Genomic DNA, 19,597 nt, shown 5'->3' on the forward strand with positions numbered 1-19,597 from the left:
GCAGGGGAAGGAAGCACCTGGAAGTAAAGTGAGGGCCACAGAGTGGGAGATTGAACATGGTACATACCTAATCAAACTTATTAACCACAGAAAGTGAACTGCAAACAGTAGCAGGTGTGTCTTTGAAACTGATTTTCTATCAAACGAGTTTGCTGTATTTAGTCATTAAAATGGTTGCTAGAAAACAGAGATAATCATCCCATTTAGCCTTCATTAGTGGGTTAGTTAAAATAGATTCTGTTCCCCTGCTCAGGTTTTAAAAGAAGCCAAGAGTAGAGTATTTCCTTCCATTTGTACATAATAGTAAGTAAGAGCTATTGGAAAAGTCTTTCATGAGGACTGTTATGAAATTATACTTAAAAAGGACATTGTCAAGATTGGAAAGATCAGATCCCTTTACTTCTGGTTTGATTTAACTGCTTGCAAATGCAGTGTTCTTAATGGGTGATTTAGAATATAACTAATGTTTTTAATCTTGTCTCCTTAAAAGAGAGTCTGTATTACCAATATTTTACAAGATAAGGCAATCATGTCTGGTATGAAGATGGAAAGATGTGTTTGTGGTTTCTAAAGGCTTCTTGTTAAAACTAGAGGAAAATGCTGTGTGTGTCTCTTAAATAAACCTCTTGAAATCAAGTACAGAATCAAGAGCTTTTGTATTACTTTTCATCAAAATCATGGTAGCTTTAGGTTCTTTTTTTAAATATTCTGCTAAAAGGTTGCTTATCAGCTAGTGTAAACTTGTAAAAGATACTGATTATATTAATCAATCTTTGAAACACATCCCAAAAAGTTATTTTATTAAACTAGTCTAGTCAAGGAAAAAAAGTGCCACCAAAATATTTTAAGTGATTTCTTAATAGTCATGGTTATGTAGTGCTCTAAAACATTTGGCCTTAAAATGTGGTGGTGCTTTTAATGCTAAAAGATTATTTAAATGCATGCAGTAAATTCTGAATCATTTAATGGTAGTGAAAATAATGCTTAAATAGCCTGTGTGAAGCCTCTATTATTTCACCATTGAAATATCTGCTACAATAGCAAAAATGGACTAGTTTGTCTTCTGAATGTCATTTGTTGGTAACAAGACCTATGTCAATATGTTGTGAATCAGCTTTTGGATGTTGCTAAATTGAAGAGGGTAACGCTTGCTAGTGGCAGTGTTGTACAAGACATACAGGTAAGAGGATTCCTGCCTCTTATCTGTGGATAAAGTCACTCAAGGTTATGTAGCTGTTATGACTCTTCAGGCAACACTATATTTTTGAGATTTAAAATGGCTAACAAGTAAAGAATGACTTTCAATGAGAGTTGACCCCTAACCTGCCTAGGCTTCCATGAAAATCTGACTAGGTGCCTTAGTATCTCTAGAAAAACTGGGTCTTAAATGCTGGAAAATCACACCCTAAACAGAACCTTTTCTAATAGGCTCCTAAGCTTTTCATGCAACTTCAATATTATAACAACCTGGGCTGATTTATGAAACACTGGAGCTGCTTATTTACTTGTCTGAATTGCTATCGCTTACATTAATGAGTTTTGATTTTCAGAGACAAATGGAATTTTGCAATCAATAAGAGAAACCTGCTGGTGGTGGTGTGCAAGGATACTATCATGACTTCTGATAAGGCATTGAAAGAGAGTCAGGGTACGTTTATGCTTCAAGTTGAGGATATGATTCCCAGCTCAAACAGACATACTGGCACTAGCTCTGATTAAGTTAGCATGCTAAAAATAGTGTAGCCATGGCAGTGTGAGGGGGGTAGCTGTCCTGAGTAAACACCTAGTATTTTGAATGCGTGGGACAGCTGGCCCCACCAGCTATTTTATTTTATTTTTTTTAAAGCATGCTACCTTGATTAGAGCTAACACAGGTATGTCTCCTTGCACTGGACTATACACCTCCACCTTGAAGTACTGACCTACAGACAGAAGAAATAGTAAATGCCTGAAGAAGGGCACGTTAGGCTGTCTAGGCTAGCCTTTAACACAAGGTTCTCCCTGTAGCCACTATTGTTTCTTCTATGTTGGTGGAAGTTCTAACAACCAGATTTCCCACAGCTTCTGGTATTGGTCATCCAACCCTGCTCAGGTCTAAATAGCTTAACGATAAAAACACAGTTGGTGGCTGATACCTTGTCCATACTAGTATATCTATGGGTGCTACCACAGGGGAATTGCTGGGGGGTGGGGAGAGATGCTAGTATAGACAAGGTCACAGTAGCATAGGTGAGTTTTTTCTATAAATAGAAGATGGGAGGATCAGGATTGCTTACTCTGGGGGGGAGAGAACAGCAATAAATAGAGTAGTGAATAATGTTCAAATTAGAGCCAGCTTTTAGCCCCCGTAAATCCCAATCTTTGGGTAGACTAGGAATGAAGAGGAAAAGTCTTAACTTTCACTCTCAACAAAAAAGTGGGGGGGTGGGATGGTGGCGGAGGGTGGTTTTGTTTGTAAACCACCTTTTCCACTTGAAGATAACACTGAAAACAAATCAATGTAAAGATCTACAAACTGACCACTGGAATTAAAAGAAAGTAGCTGTGGGCATTTCCCTTATGCAGAAGACTGGAAGCAGAGGACCTAAGGTTCCCCCAGATTGTAACTTTTATGTAAAATGAATCCCTTTTAATTTGGAGTCATTTAAAAGAAGCATCTTACCAACCTCTTCAAAAGCTTTAAGCCAGTTCAATGCACGTTAACATAGCAATTGTGGTAGCGTCTGTGAGTGGGCAGTTATGTTTGGTTGTCCACTAAACTGCTAAACCTGGGCCACTCTTCCTCCTCTTTCCCTTCCTGTAATACCAGAACGAGGAGATTTTGGACACTGGCAAACTTAAAACTCATAAGTGTTTTATGAAAACACTCCACTTAAAACTGATGGAATTTGCTTTTGCAGGGTGATACAAATACTAGTTGAAGTCAGAACAGACTAGTACTACTGCAATTGTCTGACATGCCACTGGATGAAAGCAGAAGTTGAAAAGGTCTAGAGTATAAATATGTAAATTCCTGCATAATTGTTCCACTTCCTTTTAGTCCCTTGGCCTTGTATGGAAAATCCAAATGTGCCCTAATGTGTAAATAAAGCAACTCTTAAAGGTCAAAACTTTTGAGACTTCAATTCGTGGAAATAAAAACCTAGAAAACCATTTGGTTGTTAAAAATAAACTTAGAGCTAGTAGAACTTCTTTAAATTCTGATTTTTAAAAAAGGGAGTTAAATTTCTGTTCCCTTTTTCCTTACCGCTTGAGGTTTTTAAATTATTTTCAACTTAGATGAATTAAGACTTGCAAGACAATGCTCTAATGTTCTATAAGAGTTTTCAGAACACCACTATCTCCTGTTTTGTATAGACTGCCTATTAGGTACAGAGTGCTGCAAAGAACATGTTTAAATCAATATTTCTGGCTTTTTTGTCTTCTCTCTATTCCTTTCAGATTCCTTTCAAAAAGGAAAATCAGCAATGACTTCTGAAAATGGAAGTAACAAACGTCATCATAACCCAGTGGACAGCATTTGCCGAAAGATCAAGACTATCAAGATGATGGACCAAGTCTCAAATCCTGCTTTACAGATCCCAAAGTTTCAGTCTAGGAATTTTGACAGCCCACAGACTAACATCAAGAAAAATTTAGAGGAGCTATTGAAGAAAAGGACCTTTAAAAGTCATGAGACTAGTGAGCCATATTTTCTAAGCCCCAGTGGTGAGAATGTTTTCTCCCAATGTCCACAGGCCATGTCCCCACGTCTCAGATGTATGTCTAACTTCTACAATGGGAATGCAACTTATTCAATTGGTAAAAATAAAGAGAAGCCCAGCAAGCCGTGGCTACCAATGTGCCAAATTGAGAGTTCTCCACCCCTTCTCAAAAGTGGAGAGGCTAACATCCATGTGGGTCAACTATCTGCAGCTTCCAGGGTCATATGTAAAGATCTGCCTCATGAGGCTAACTACCTCACATCAAGTCCAAACTTGCCTTTCTTAGCAGTCCAAAAGGCAGAATGTTTTGCGTTCCAGTCTCCTGTGATGAAGAGGCTATCTTTGGGTGAAAGAGGTAAACTCTTCCAAGTATCCAGCTTTCTTTTCACCAACCCCAAACACTAGATTGCCTAATGATGGCTGTCTGAAATGGTTGAACTTAATTCTTTAAAAAGACCTGAGATACAGCATTGGGGGGCACGGGGCATTTGGTCTAAGTGAGCCTACAATCCCCTTTTTCTCTTTATAAAGACCTAGTCTTGAATCCTCTATGCTACACACGCGATCTGTGTAAATACAGTCTACAGCATAGCCATATTTAGTTTCCAAACCTGCAAACTACAATGGAAAGGAAGGCCCTGTTGACTTCAACAGGTCTGTGCACAAATGCAGGGGTTTGTCTCATGTTAGCTGCATGATCAAAGGCTTGCTGTTTAAGTTACAATACCCCTGTGAATGCCATGTATATTTATGCTGTTGTAAAAACAAAAATGTAGTTGAAAGTAGGTCATAGTAACTATAAGAGAACTATGGACATGTTTATCCCCTACAGGATGGAGACTATCCTGGGCAAATAAAGCTGACAACACCTATGATGTGAGTTTGATCTGTGAAGAAGACTTGTTGACCACTATCTTCTGTGCATGTGACACAGAACGCAGAGGTATCTTTACTCAACTCCCCCCCCCCCCCACTATTTGTCTTGCTCAGTGAATGTCATGCGTCAGGTTTTACGAGATCTCTCTTTCAGAAAGTATAATCTGTGTGGAATGTATAGAGGAGAGGATGGTCTTCTGGCTAAATCAAAGGACTGGAAGTTTGGGGATCTGGAATTTCTGGCCTGCCACAAATACCTTGTATGGCACAGTCAGTCCCCTAGTCTCCCTGCCTCAATTACCCATCTGTAAAACCAGGGCAATTGCCTACCTGAGACAAAAAATGATTGCAAAACACTTTTGAGATTCTCTGAAGGGTGTCCTAGAAATGCAAATTATAACAGTGTCAGTAAAGCATTAGGATTCTTTTCTTAGAAGTTTCAGCTTTGACTTCCTGATGTTGTACATATGCTTTTTTTTTTTTTTTTTTTTTTTTTTTTTAAGTACAACTTTTTTGATGAATGGCTATTTTGACTGAAACAAGATGTTGGTGGAAAAAATCTTCATTTTGGTTGGAATCTGATTTATTTGAAAGGGGTGGGGGTGTAACTTGCCATTTTTCTATTAGCTTTTGTTATAATTGCCTAACTGTCATCTAAGTGCTTTTCTTTTTTAAGGAGGCAGTGTAAGTGTTAATGGGTTAAAATCCAAACATGTTTTTGTCTATAGAAATATAACTGCTGGGTCTGGGTTTCCCCTTTTTAAAAAAAAAAAAAAAAAAAAGGCTCTGAAACTCTTAATCCTAAATTTTCTCATGGCTTTCTGCCTCTCCATGTCACACTAGAACTTTTCTAGTCAGTAGCTGGTCCACAGCTCCACAAGTCACTTAGACATACAACAGCATTGATTCAGACATGTGATGAATGTATTCCAAACACCATATTAGAATGTATTGCCTACATAAAATGTTCTTGACTGTCAAAATCTGGTACAAAAACTGATTCTTTTTAAGGAAAAGTAGCCGTTTCCAAGATAGTTGATTGTCTAAGACACACAACTAGCTGGGGGTCAGAAGACAGTGGTCTTGAAGACCTGTGCAACATGTTGGATCCTGATAAAAGGGACATCTCAGTGGACCTGGAAACATACCATGCTATCATGAAAGAGTGGATTGAAGACTGTAAAAGAAAACGGTAACAGTCTATCTTTTTGTCTTCTAATCTCTCAAAATGTCTTCTACCAAGATAAGACAGTAAAAATAACTTGTCCGGTTTTCAGAGTTAATACACTGGCTGCATGTAAGCATCCAGGAATTGTACAACAGATAGCCACCCTGGGGTGGCTATCTTCCTACGTAGTATGACTTTTGGTTTCTGGCTTTTTTACTATGTTAAAGAGTAGGAATATTGTATTGGGGGGAGGGTGTATACTAATGGACTCGAATGTATTTTAATAGTATGGATGTTAACTACAGGATGTTTAGCTAGGCTAGTAGAGTGAATCTATTTTGAGTAACCATGGTTTACTTATTTCAGGGAAGATACCACTAAGGAAACAACCACAAATACAGAAGATTCTGTGTTTAAATTGCATGAGAACATTCTAACAGGTGCAGAATAATTCATTCTTACTCTGGAATACTCCACTTTTTTTTTTTTTTTTTTTCTTAAACTAAATCTGGAAAAATCTCTTTCAGCAAAAAAGACTCCTGCTAGGATAAACATTACATCAGGAAGTTTAGAGGCCTTAGGTGGAGATGTGTCCAAAGGAGACCTGTAAGTTTTAGTCGTGCAATGCTTTTCTTAAAGATAATATAGTTGTTTTCTCTAATAGGCCTAAACTCTCTTCTTTAAAAAAAATGCATTATGGGATCCAAGTGCATTCCTTTGCACTTTTGCTAGCAGTGGTTCTCAAATATATTTGCTCACACCCCGCTCCCCCTTTCTTTGGGTCTGTAGTAGTTTATGCCCGCTCCTCTTGGCACCCAGCTAGCAGCCAATGCTCTCCGGCCCCCCCCAACTCTGAAGGTAAAGCAGAGAGCAGCGGCTTCTAGCTGGCACCCAGCTTGGAAGGCAGTGCTGCTGCCCGCAGCAGTGCAGAAGTAAGGATGGCAATATTCTACCACCCTTCCTTCTCTCTGCTGCTGGTGGAAGCTCTCCAGCCACTCAGCTCTGATGTATGCAGGAAGTGTTGTTTCTTCCCTAAAGCTTCTTCTTGCCTCCCCAGAATACATTCTGTGCCTCCCCAGTTTGGGACTCTCTGGTTGGTAGAACCTCTTTGGACTTGCAAATACCCGGTTATGCCATCCTGGTTAACTTTAACACTTGTTTTACTCTTCTCTATAGAACTTGGCTTAACTTATCAACTGCTGTTTGAGTGCTCCTGCTCATTACTTATGCTGATTCCTCTTATGCCATTTGCTATATTGAAACTTTGCTAATTCAGCTTTGATTTGCTAGTGTTCTCTGATGAGAACTAACTGTGGGAATCTTGTTCCTTCAAAGTCTGATCTTACACTATTTTTTTTATTCATTATTTAAGGCCTGATCACAAAAGATGCTCAGCCCTTAGTTTTGCTGGGCTTTTTTACTAACATTTTGGGTTTCTGTTGATAAATAGTAAATTAATCATGATTTTGCATTCCATGCGCCATACAAAAAACTTCCAAAATTTTGTGTTCCTCTGAGGTTCCCCTTTAGGCACACATCTAGCTTTGAAATTCTCACTATCAATTTTTAGAAATGTAGCTTGTGCTAACCACAAGCTTTAAATGGAGTAGGGGGAGAGAATTTTAAACATATATACTAGTTGCCAGTGACTTCTTATGAGAAAGTGGCAATCAAACACTAACACCTTTTTATTCTGCAAAGACTTTCACACTGAATGTGGTCCCATTCAGCTTATGTCTGTAAAGTTGCCCACAAACTGAAAATAACAGTATCACAAACTGAAAATAACAGTATCACAAACTGTGTGACTTGCCTGAACACCATTCCTCTTCTATTCACATTCTCTCTCAACAAGGCATATTGGAAAAACCACGGAATTACGATTAGTTCTTTATTGACTACAGGGAGACGTCTGACTTGATTACCTGTGTAGCAGACCTTCAGTTCAAGAATCGGAAACTTCAAGAGGAGAACAACAAACTAAAGCTGGTAGTTGAAGCATTGGAGGAAACCAATAATAGGCTAATGGAGGACAATGAGGATCTACATAATCAAATAAAAAGGTGGAATGCTTTGATTACAAGTCTTAATTTTTAACTCCTGCTGTTTGAAAGTGCTGATCAACTGGTGTGGGGGCGGGAGGGGACTCCCCACCCTGGACCTCTTGCATTTATCCATAAAGTTGGAAATAATAGGAACCGCTTTTTCCAGCTAATAGATCTGATAAGCCACTCAGGAGGGGGAAGGAAGGAAGGAGGGATTCCTTCTTATTTTTCTTAGTTCAGTACTTGGTTGGACTCTTTGTAGTTAAAGGCTGCTTGATTAAATAGTAGTCATAACTCTACTTATCCTATTAGCAGTTGACCTACTGCAAACATATATTTAGGGAATGGAACTCACCAGGGTTGAGGTGTCAGCTGTCCACGCCTACTGTGCTGCCTCACTATTTATCAGGGCCTTTGGGTGAAATCTAGGCAGCTTGACCCAGATCTACAAAGAGAGTTAGGTGTAGTGATGATTGGCATCTCAATGCTGGATTTCTAGGTGCCTGGGAAACCACTGGAACAATAGTGAGACTCTCAAAGCCTGAGTTAGGTGCCTAGGCTCCCTGCATGATGGAGAGGGAGAGGCTGGCACCAAAGAATGAGATTTGCAGCATTTGAGGCACAGAGCTAAGCTAGCTAGGGGGAGATGTGGAGTCGGGCAGCTTAGATCCCTAAGCCTTTTTTGCAAAAAAACTTAGGTGCCTGCTGAACTCAACACAAAATGGACCAGATGGGCATGGGGGGAGGAGAGGAGGGGAAAAAAGAGGCCCTCACTTTAGTTCAGTGATTCAGACACTTTGCTGAGATGTGGAAGATCCTTTTTCAGTTTCTCCCTCTGCCTGAAGAAGGGATTTGAACAGGGGTCAGCTCCCCTCTTAAGTGAGTGCCTACCCACTGAATGTAGTGATTCTCACTCTTTGGCCCCGTTAGTATTTTTAATTATTTTAGAATGGAGCAACTTCCATGAGAGAGTGTGACCTACATCAGAATGTTCCATAGCCCAGTAGCCAGGACACTCATCTGAGAGATGGTGAACTCCTGTTCAAATCCCTTTTGCTCATCAGGCAGTACAGTGGAGGAGAGGAAAACTGAACTGGGGTTTCCCACCTGAGATGTGGAAATCCTGACTAATGAGCTAAAGGTACCACCCCTCCCAGCTGTTGTATGTGCTGGAGCATGCATAGTGTATCAAACCACACAGACAAAATAGATGCTTCTCCAGCTATCTTTCAGTTTGCTGATCATACTGGGGCTTAAGTGTCTGGACACCTAGAGTGAGGCAGCAGTGTGTGCCCAGAGGCAGAGATCTTTTACAGGGAAAATTTAAGTGCCTACAGGGTTGGGTGTCAGTCAAGAGGGGGATTTGTGGGTCACATTCATGCTGGTGACTGGGACTTAAATGCCTAAATCTGGGATTTTTCTGGGTATGGGTCCTCATTGGTATTTCCACAGGAGAGGACCGAGTTTTGAAGGAACTTCACAGAGGGGTACCTGCTATCTATTGGCAATGTGCACCAGGCGGTCCTATATTTTGCATAGAGATAGCAAGAAGGGCTTGTGGCCACACCACTTAAACATGCACAACTAGGGGATCCTATCAACACAGCAAAATAATGTTACTGGAAAATGACAATTGTCAATCTAGGCCTCTGGCAAGAACAAAAGTTGGACACTCCACAGTCCCTAACAATCATGTGGAAACACATTTACAACAGACTATGCTTGTAACTGGTTACTTGCTTATTCTAGGTTGTAATTTAAGTGAGAGCAAAGAGCAAGTCTATAGGGACTCAGAGGCAATCCACTGACTAATTCTTGGCTGAATGAAGGTGGTAAATACAGGGCAGGCCCTGGTGGAGGACCAAGGAGATAGTACAGAAATAGATAGGAATGTAAAATTCCATACAAGGTCATTCCTTAGCCAAAAGTGCTGGCTTAAACCTAACTAAACTGGCAAATTCTTGCTGTCTGCCTTAAAGTGTGCCCAAAAAATAAGTCCTTGGAGCCTCTTATTGTGTCCAAAAATACCATGTACAGGATAAGCTTTAAAAATCTAATGCCTGCCGCTTTGCTGGACTTTTCTTTCTGCAGTGCCCAGCAGTCTGTTCTGAGAGCAAAATCATTAAAGGACGAACTGGAAGAAATGAAAATTAACCTGAATATCTCAGAAGAGAAGAGACACAAGATTGTGACCCAGCATAAACAGCTAGTAGGTGCTCTGATAATACATAAAAGTAAGAAGCTGTACCAATGGGATGAGTTGCCTAGCATATAAAATCAGGAAATTGACCCCTTAATATGACTGATAATTCATGTAGCTTTGAAAATAAAACTCTCATGTTGTCTTAACTTCCCTTCTGATATGTTAACTACCTCTTTACAACCCCTCAATTTGGAGCACAAAGACTGAAATAAACTGTTTGCAGTTTTGTTGCTCAGTTTAGCTCTGGAAGGGATATTGTTGAGGATATTGTTGCCTTATTCCTAGTTTTGCTGTCAACTTTTTGTATGGACATTGGGCAAACACTTGGAGCCTGATTCTCCTTTTTGCTTACACTGAAGTCAATAGAATTATACCAGAATAAAACAGGTGTGAGAAGAGACTTCACTATCCCACCTGTATAATCTGAGTAATACCTCTCAAGAATGTTGGTGTAATTCATTATGGTTTGTAAAGCACTTTGAGATGCTAAGATGGGAGTTCTTATAATTCCAAGTGTTCTAGTGAAATAAATAAATAAGAAATACTTACAATTGTCCCCTACCTGCACTTGCAAAAACCCTCTTGTCTTGCTTACGGAAGGTTTGGTGCTGTAATTTCTAGCCACACGTGTTTAATAAAATTGGTTGATGTTCCTCAGTGATTTGAGTGCTCTATGCCGCTCTTGTGGCACTTGCCATTTAGACTGAAATTCCCTTTTCCCCTTGAAATATTGAAGGTTTAAAAAAAACAAACAAAAAAAAAAAAACAAACAAACAAAAAAAACCACTCTGCAGATAGATTTCATGTTGGCTATGTCCTGCTTTATTGGTGCACAGGTCTTATTCTGGACCTCTACAGGGGTATGAATTTCCCCCAGTGCAGAAAGTGGAGCACTGAGCAATTTTCTCCTCATACTGCACAATGCCTGAAGAAACAGATTAGAACTACCAAAGTTTCATTGTGCAATCAAGAGAGTGACTCCAGTCCCTGAATTGGGGAGGAGGGGGGAGATATGGGGAGAAACAATATGAAGATGCCTGCTACACTTTTCACCTTATTACAGGAAAATACAGCAAACTTTGTAGATTCCACACTCTTTAGCAGACTATGATGTTAATCACGGTGTTCATTGTTATGTTGACCTGTTTCAGTAATGTGCACATCATAACATAGTCATTCTAGCCATCTGACTTGGGGCTCCTTCACTTAGTTTGGAAGAGTGGCTCACCAGATTGAGTCAGAGTAACTTTGAAACTAAGGTCACCTGAGTAATTAGCTAGTCCTATGACGATTACAAATAATGCTACCTTCAAACGTGGCAAGCTGACTCTTCTCCTCTTATTTTAACCAGGAAAAAGAGAATCAGTCTCTCATCATCAAGATCTCTTCTCTTCAGGAAGAGGTACAGTATATTTAAACTTCAGAAATATACAAATTCATCTAGTTAAACTGAGCATTGGAGGAATTTAATTTTTTCCATTCTTTCAAGCCTGAGATATTACAAAGCAACACTGGTTATGATCTACAGCTGAAACATCAGAGTAAGTCACCAACTCCAAGATGCACTACATTTTAGATTCATCCAGCAGCTCAGGGAGAATGAGGGATTGTTTGTGTGTGTGTGTGGAGGGGGGAAGCCAGAGGTTCCCCACTATGGAGGATAAAAAGATGTCCACTCCAGATAGCCCAAAAACTGAAACACGATCCATGTAAACTCTTGTCCATAACATGCACTTCTTAGTTGAGGGGTGAAATAGGTCTGGATTAACAGCTTTACATGGAAGAGCTCACCACAGCTAAAAGTCGTCGTAACTGACTTCTGTCCATCACTAGGTGACCTATTTGTGGGGAGAGAACTCCCAAAACATCTACATAATTGATCATGGTTTCATGGTGTTTTAGGGGGATAGTAAGGTGACACTGTTTTAGTGACACTCCCTTTTTAAAATGGTTTTTTGTTGTATCTGACTTGAGGGAAATATGAAGACAAATACAAAAGTAGTTAATATTTTATTGTAAGTAAAGTAAATTGTAAACCGTATTTTCAGGCAATAGACTATTTCATATTTGTTCATGGCTTTGGGGGAGAAAACCAAGGGAAAGAGGAACATGCCATGGGCAATGATGTCCCACAAGACACCATGCAACACACAGAAGATGCATCTCATAGAGCCAGAGAACTGTCTCCTGTGTTATTTCATCAGGCTCATCAATAGAACTTCCAAAACATGTCAGTGTTCCAATCAATTGCAAACCTCTGAGGGTATGTCCATGCCGTTGATTGATAGTAAAGCCAATTAATTGACTACGCTTATGGCTTGCTATGAGAAATGTTCAAGAGACCAAATAAGCAAACTCAGCCAAATTTAATGTCTAAAACAAAACAGTAGATTACAAAAAGGAGATGCTTTCCCTCCTTCTGGGAAGCAGTTTTTCTCTTGCAGCATGTTCACCTTATACAGAAAGTGTGCTTCAGATGCACCCCAAACCTACTTATGTTTGTTATGGCTGTTTCAAGTTATAAAAGCACTCTGTCACTGAAGAGCCAACTGACCAGTTCCTGATTTTTATTGCTCTGTACCTTTCCTTCTCTCTGTTCTGGACACCAGGTCCCAGACCAGTTGGGCACAGAGGTACATCTCAAGCAGTGCTAGAGTACACCATTCACATATGTTGGTTTTTACGGGCTTCCTATAGTCTAACGCTAAACTTGACTTTAACGGACTTTGAAGTGTTGTGGGCTACTTGGCAAGGAGAAGAGAATTGTGGGAAGACCATAATGAGTTAACATATCTTCCCAGCCCTTAATATTATTAATTATGTGCATAATGCCTGTTAATGTAGTGTATAACATGAACTGGCGAACTATACTACAGTGGATGGTGGGCACGTGAGGGTGTGTGACTGCAGAACATGTAGATGTACAATAGCTTCAGGGTCGCTATGGTGAATAAATACCAGCAGTAGCAAAACCACAGCAGCATCAACTTCAGCATGGGCCAACCATCACAGTATATACCCAAGGTGCCAGATAGGCATTTGCTGCCCTGTCTTCACTGCTATTGGTAGGTAGGCAGATTAAAGCTAGCTTCGGTATGTCTACACAGACTGCAATTTAGGTATTTCTCCAAACTGTACTGTCTTTCAGAATTTCGATAGGTGCTCAAAGCTTCTGGGTGGGTGGTGGAGGAGGGTGGCGGTACTGTGGAGAACCTTTTCAAAGGTACAAAGATCAAAGTGCCTTGAATGGGGTGACTTTGTAGTATGTTTCCTTAGTAAAGCAAAACTTTCAGGATTGTGTTGGCATACAGACAGTACTGATAAAAGTACAGCGATGCCGTGTGTTGGAGAGAGCAGTGTTGTTGGGCATCAGGCAGCCAGAGTTAGCCTTTTTGGTTCATATGCAGTTGAAACAGTAGGTGTTCACATTGGTAGACCTTACATTTTAAGGCCACAGGTGCCGTGGGGGTTGGGGAGGAGGGAGTCAGGGTTTGCATGGTGTGTGGATATTGACCATCTCTCTTCCCCTCCCCTGTTGGAGTATTTTGGAGGGGCCAGTCATTAAGGAGTGATTTGAGGGGAGGAAATCTTCCTACCCATCTCTTTAGCCAGCTCATCCAAAATAGTATTGGTAACTCTCTTCTTAGCTATATATAATAGTCTGCTTTTTTTTATCAGAATATTAGGAATGCCTTGGATGCAGATGGCCTTCAGAAGAAGATTGTGGAGTTATCCAAAAATGCAGCTGAGCTCCAAGTAAGCACTTTAAATTTAAACTTCATAACCACTGATAAGAGACTGTTCAACGAACTTGCTGTCTAATGTTTACTGCAAGTTCCACAGCTCTTGGACACTGTCGGCTCTCACAAATTGTGATGTGCTGGTAACAGCCTTGATTATGGATGGTGGTATCTGGGTTCTAGAAGTCTTCCTGTCTAATACAGAGTTTTATTTCTTCTTTCTCCTACTGCAACCTCACTGAGAAGAATTCTTGTCCATGTTAGTTAACGTCACGGTGCTAGAAACCATAAAAAAGTTAACCATAGCGTAGACAGGGACTAAGGGAAACGAATGTGTCTGTGGGAGTTAAAAAGCATTCTTCAAAGCTTAAGCAAATATCCCAACAAATATTGGGGGGAAGGGAATGAACCTCTTCTCCTGAGCACTTGTCTCAACTAAAGTTACAAATGAATACTGCAGACCCCTGACTCATGCCAAATAGTTACTTAGATTATGACTTAAAGACTTTTAATGATCTAGGCTGGCTAGAAGGTCAGCACCTAGAGAATAATACGGTTATAAGTAATAGCTGCCCTGGGTCTGTCCAGAACAATTCATACCTAATTTTCTTCCTTGACAGGGCTGCTGGGCTAGTGGATAGAGTGTAAATTATATGCATGGAAACACTTGATTTTTAGAAAGGCTTTTGACAGTCCCATATGACATTCTTGTAATCAAACCAGGAAATGTGGTCTAGGTTAAATTACTATGAAGTGGGTGCAAAACTGGATGAAAGATCCTACTCAGATTAGTTACTAATAGCTCATTGCCAAATTGGGGATGTACCTAGTGGGGTCCCACAATGGTCAGTCCTGGGTCTGCTGCTACTCAATATTGTCATTAACAACTTATAAGACTAGTCCTCACTCAATGATCTAAAAGTTTGCATATATGACCCCACGCTGGGAGGGGCTGCTAGTGCTGTGGAGCACAGAATTAGAATTCAACATGACTCCGAGAAATGGGAGAACTTGGTCTGAAATCATCAAGATGAAAGGCAATAAAGAGAGGTGCAAAGTACTTCATTTGGAAAGAAGTCTAATGTGCAACTATAAAATGGGGTATAAATGTCTAGGTGGTGGTACTGCTGGAAAGAATCGGGGGGTTATATTGGAGCACAAATTGAACATGAGCCAACAATGCGATGCAGTTGTGAAATGCTAATATTCTGGGGTGTATTAACAGGTGTGTCGTATGTAAGACACAGTAGGTAATTGTCTTTCTATTCAGCACTGGTAAGGCCTCAGCTGGAGTAGTGTGTCCTGTTTTGGGCACCACACTTTAGGAAAGATGTGGACAAATTGGAGAGAGTCCAGAGGAGAAATACAAAAATTAAAAAAAGACTTAGGTCAGGTTTTCTGTGAGGAAAGGTTTAAAGAAATAAACGGAGCATGTATAGTCTTGTGAAAAGACTTGGGGGGGCGGGGGGAGATGATTACAATCCTAAATTATTTCAAATGTATCAGTTGTTCTCCATGTCCACGGAAGATAGGAAAGAAGTAATGGGCTTAATCTGCAGCAAGGGAGATTTAGGTTAGATATTTGAGCGGGGGGGAAGAGGAGAGACAGACTTTCTAACTATATGGATAGTTTAATTCTGGAATAGGCTTCCAAGGGAAGTTGACACACCTCCATCATTGGAGGTTTGTAAGAACAGGTTGGACAGACACCTGTCAAGGATGGTCCCTAGGTTTACTTGGTCCTGCCTCAGCACAGACCTGAGCTAGATGACCTCTCAAGTGCTCTTCCAGCCATACGTTTCTGTGATTCTATATCTGGTTCATAACTGTGGTCTAAAATATCACTCATGGCACAATGGGAGGAGTCAAATCAGTGTCATCTCATACAACTGGTAAACAAGGAGTAAAACTTCAGTTAACCACACGTGACACTCCCCAGTGGTACCCAAGGTTGTGAGGCACCTCACTGCCAGCCGCCCTTAGTGTAAGGCAGCCTTATGCCTGTGCCTATTGTGAACCAGCTCCCTGAATCCACCAGCCTCTGGCAAAAACCTTCCTGGCCCCTGCTGTCCTCGCTTCCTCTGTGCTGGTAGCAGATGGCCCATCCCAACCCCTGAGCCCCTCTCCAAGCATTCTCTATTGTGTTCAGCTCTCTATTCACTCACCAAAACACCCAGGTGTCCTGTTCCAAAGGAATAGCAGGTGCCAGTTTCTGTGACTCCGCTCAGGACCAGCACTCTGCTTTACACCGCAGAACTGAGCTCTCTGGTGAAAACAAGAAATAAGTTTATTGCCAAAGGCTTGCAATTCAAGAGATCTTAACTCAGAATATTGTAATCAAATGGTTGTATGTTAAACAACATAACACGCTTTCTAGAGATTCAACTTAGCGAACAGATTAACCTCCTGTCCAACAAAGTTTCTCATCCCAAATCCTCTGCGGTATTTTCAACCAAGGCTGGCAGAGACCCTACTTTCATGAATGCAAATGTGCTGTGTGGTTACTTCCAAATGTGCAGGATAACAGGGAATCATCTTTCTCCTCTAGAAATACCCCCAAAATTCATAGCCTTTCCTCAAGGACAGGACAACCACCTTCTCCCCCTCCTTCCCACGGCTTTTTCTTCTGTGTGCGTCTCTCTTGTTGACAGTCACATTGCTTCATTACCATTTGACTTAGTATGTAAATGGACATCCATTGTGTTAGCTTATGATGCTTAAATAACATACATATCTCGGTTGGGACGTAAATTACCTCCTGACTGGAGGAAAAACCTATTTGTTTTGTTCTTCACCTTTGCCGGTGGCCAATACCTTTACACAGACTTTTTAAAAATATATTTTCAGTATAGATACAGAACTCTTGACATAGTATCAATACATAAATACATTCCACAACTATAGGAATGACCAGTGTGACACTGGCTTTCATTTGAGACCTCATGTGACATTCTGTGGTGAACTAGTATGTACACACTGGACTCATCAGACTCTTGTAACCCCTCTGAACCCTCTTGCCAGTTGATAGTCAGAGGTTCTTGGGTCACAATATAAACGTATGATGCCAGTTTCCCCTTGCCACTAGCTGGGGGGGCTCAAATTCTAATACAGTGCACTGTGTGCTCATAAAAGGCCTTTCTCTTCTCTTGTCCTCACTTCAGATGCAAGTGCATGTTTATGAGAACACTGTGGTGAATAAAGATGCAAGTCTATTCAAGGTTAGTAGCTTTTGAGTCATGTATTTATTGAAATTTCTGAACGTGGGGCACTTTCATTGGCTTTTCCCATAAGTTACTCTTTTACTGTAATATTTTAATGCCTTGTGTGCAATAATATCTCTGTGACTTCACTGGGACTATGCTTATGTTGAGTAATACCTATTCCATAAGTAAGGGTATTGGAATCCAGCCCTAAAGACACAAGGGCCTGTTTATATCCAGCAAACACCAGAAAAGGTAGAAAAACTCAAAAGGCTATTCTTTGAAGCAGGTGGGAAGAATATACATGCCCAAAACTTTAGCTTCTAATCTAAAGATTTCAAAAAATCAAAACAAAACAAAAACCTCCCAAAGTGCTGAGAGAGTTTAAATTGAGAAGTTATATTCCGTGGGCTATTCCTCACTGGCTGAAACATGGTAACCTGCATCTCTACCTGAGAGCATGTATTTTCTCTTGGGTAGCTTTTAAAAACTCATGCTTTTAAAACCCAACTCATCTAACTTTGGTGATCTGGGCCTCCTTTTGGATTCTCAAATCAAGCCACTAAGCCTTTCAAAAATCTTGATCCGTATGTATTTCATCACCGAGTCAGACAACATTCTGCCCACCAACACTTCTGTGACAGGGCCTGTACATACATTCTGATTGTGACTAGAGAGATTCCAACCTAAATGTAACCTACCCAATAAATATTGCAGTAGACAATTATTTGTAGGAAAGGTGCTTCAGGCAAAGCTTATGTTTACCAGAATGGAAAAGACTTAAAATTCTAAAATATCCTTAACGTGTTGATTTACAGTTTGAGAGATTTAAAGCCCCTGTGCCTTCTTTAATCTGTCCTTTTTAAGAGTTCTGTTCCTCCAGTCAATTGGCCAAATGGAAACTGGATTTTGAATGTGGTCTAGTGGGTTGAGTATTCCTGTAGTGATCAATACACGGAGGAACTTGCAAAAACTGATTCTGTAAATTTGGATAAGGAATATATTTGAGAAAATTGATTTGCTTGGAGACGTTGACACTTGCAGGGATGAGGTACTATTCACAAAGTAAACAACTCTTATGTTGCCACTAACATAAAATAAAAGGTATTGGAATAAGACCAATTCTCAGTTAAACGTACTACAGCAACATCTAAATACTACTGTTCTCCCAGGCAGCATCTACAGGACGTGTGAGGATGAAAGTTAAATTGATCTCAATCCTCAGGGGTGGTGGGTGGGTTTTTTTTGTTTTTTTTTGTTTTTTTTTTTTTGGGGGGGGGGGGGGGGGCGCCGGTGGATCATCTTCCAGTGTCCCAGGCTTAAATTTGCTGTAGAATAGATTTTACAGAAGCTTCATTTTCTTTGCTCGTTGGTGCATAGGTTCTCAATCCACTTAGTCCCCTTTTAAACAAGAACTCTTGCTGTTTTAAAATAGTAGTAAAAAGGAGAGTGCAGTAAAATTCATATTTCATGTTGCTGCTGCTTTAAGGAATTCTCTGTAGCTCAGCCACTGAGTATTTATCTGTTATTGTAACTGCAATCCATCTCGGAAACATGCTTAGCCATATAAACGGGCAGTAAATTGTCACTTTAATTCCACACTTCAAGACTGAAATGTGAAACACTCACATCAATGCTTCCCTTAGTTGACTTGATTTTTATTTTGCATTTGTGCAGCCTTCTTCTCTGTGCCTACACCTACAGAGATCTGAATTAGATAAAGCAATCTTGTTTTTGCATAAACATTATGCAACTTGTCTCTTCCAAACAGAGCCTTCAGACTGAAACCAGACATGGTATAAATTTGGAGTTTCAGTTTATCTAAGCCACTAAAGTTCAGGAGGGTAATCCTTGTAGTGGTGGCTGGTGTTATGCCCTTCTGTACTAGATAGGGGCTGGCTACATAGCTTGCTGATTATACGCGCCAGATGAGTTCATCCTAATGCTTTGGCAGGAATGGTCGAGGTTTGTTTAATACCTTGCACACAATGCCGCCTCGTGGCTGAACGGTATAATACAGTTTAGCATTCCACAAAAGCTTATAATAGGCAAAAATTGAAGCTAATCTTTAAGTCCTGTACCGTGCTCTTAAAGAAAAGGAAATGGGCTAAATGGAGGGAGTGTTTACTTCCTGACATACTTTTGAAAAAAACCCTATAGTAAAAAATCCACAGCTGTAAGAATGGAGGCTTTTTAAAACCAAACCAGCCTGAAGTTCCAAACATGTCTTTTGATTTAATTTCCTACTACTTGCACCTGTAAAATGCAATGAAGAAATCAATAAGTAACCGACAAAATTCACAAGCTGTGAAGAATCTCCGTAATGGGAAGAGAGAGTGGGATCTAAAGGGGGGGGGGGGGAGAGGAGGAGGAGTCCAAACTTTGCTTTCTTTTTAGGATTGTGTCTCAAATGCAACTTTCTATGATATTTGAAAAATCAACCAAATGTACAAAGTTATAAGTAACCTTTACTCGGTTTACCCTTCTATAATAGCAGTGCTCTGCTTTTCATTTTTTTTTTTTTTTTTGGGTAAAGCGCTGGAAGATCATGAGCTGCAATTCAAATTTTTAGTGGCACAACGTACTTCCTTGCTTGACAAGTTAGCATCATGTACAGAGTAACTGAAGTAATACCAGTTACTTAATTTCAGTTTGCTAGCC

At 40.3% G+C, this 19,597-nt stretch overlaps 1 protein-coding gene across 4 annotated transcripts in view; it reads left to right on the top strand.

Moving 5' to 3' along the window:
- Positions 1 to 214: 214 nt before the first annotated feature.
- The window catches only part of IRAG2 (inositol 1,4,5-triphosphate receptor associated 2), a 55,514-nt gene continuing 36,131 nt past the window's right edge, over positions 215 to 19,597 (top strand). For 2 of the 4 annotated variants that reach the window (XM_067559249.1, XM_067559252.1), the window contains exons 1-11: positions 1,604 to 1,648; positions 3,442 to 4,059; positions 4,537 to 4,647; positions 5,592 to 5,772; positions 6,115 to 6,188; positions 6,276 to 6,354; positions 7,653 to 7,811; positions 9,885 to 10,002; positions 11,348 to 11,398; positions 13,675 to 13,752; positions 16,898 to 16,954. In XM_067559249.1, the coding sequence (XP_067415350.1) occupies positions 1,615 to 1,648; positions 3,442 to 4,059; positions 4,537 to 4,647; positions 5,592 to 5,772; positions 6,115 to 6,188; positions 6,276 to 6,354; positions 7,653 to 7,811; positions 9,885 to 10,002; positions 11,348 to 11,398; positions 13,675 to 13,752; positions 16,898 to 16,954 (1,560 nt within the window). In that variant the 5' untranslated portion in view covers positions 1,604 to 1,614. Of the gene's footprint in view, positions 304 to 425; positions 445 to 1,603; positions 1,649 to 3,441; positions 4,060 to 4,536; positions 4,648 to 5,591; positions 5,773 to 6,114; positions 6,189 to 6,275; positions 6,355 to 7,652; positions 7,812 to 9,884; positions 10,003 to 11,347; positions 11,399 to 13,674; positions 13,753 to 16,897; positions 16,955 to 19,597 lie in introns of those variants that run through there. The other 2 variants (XM_067559251.1, XM_067559250.1) reach the window with 2 other exon arrangements.

This window comes from Emydura macquarii, unplaced genomic scaffold (genome assembly GCF_026122565.2).
Source record: "Emydura macquarii macquarii isolate MOO-44397 ecotype Brisbane River unplaced genomic scaffold, CSIRO-AGI_Emac_v2 contig_2205, whole genome shotgun sequence".
Taxonomy (NCBI): domain Eukaryota; kingdom Metazoa; phylum Chordata; order Testudines; family Chelidae; genus Emydura; species Emydura macquarii.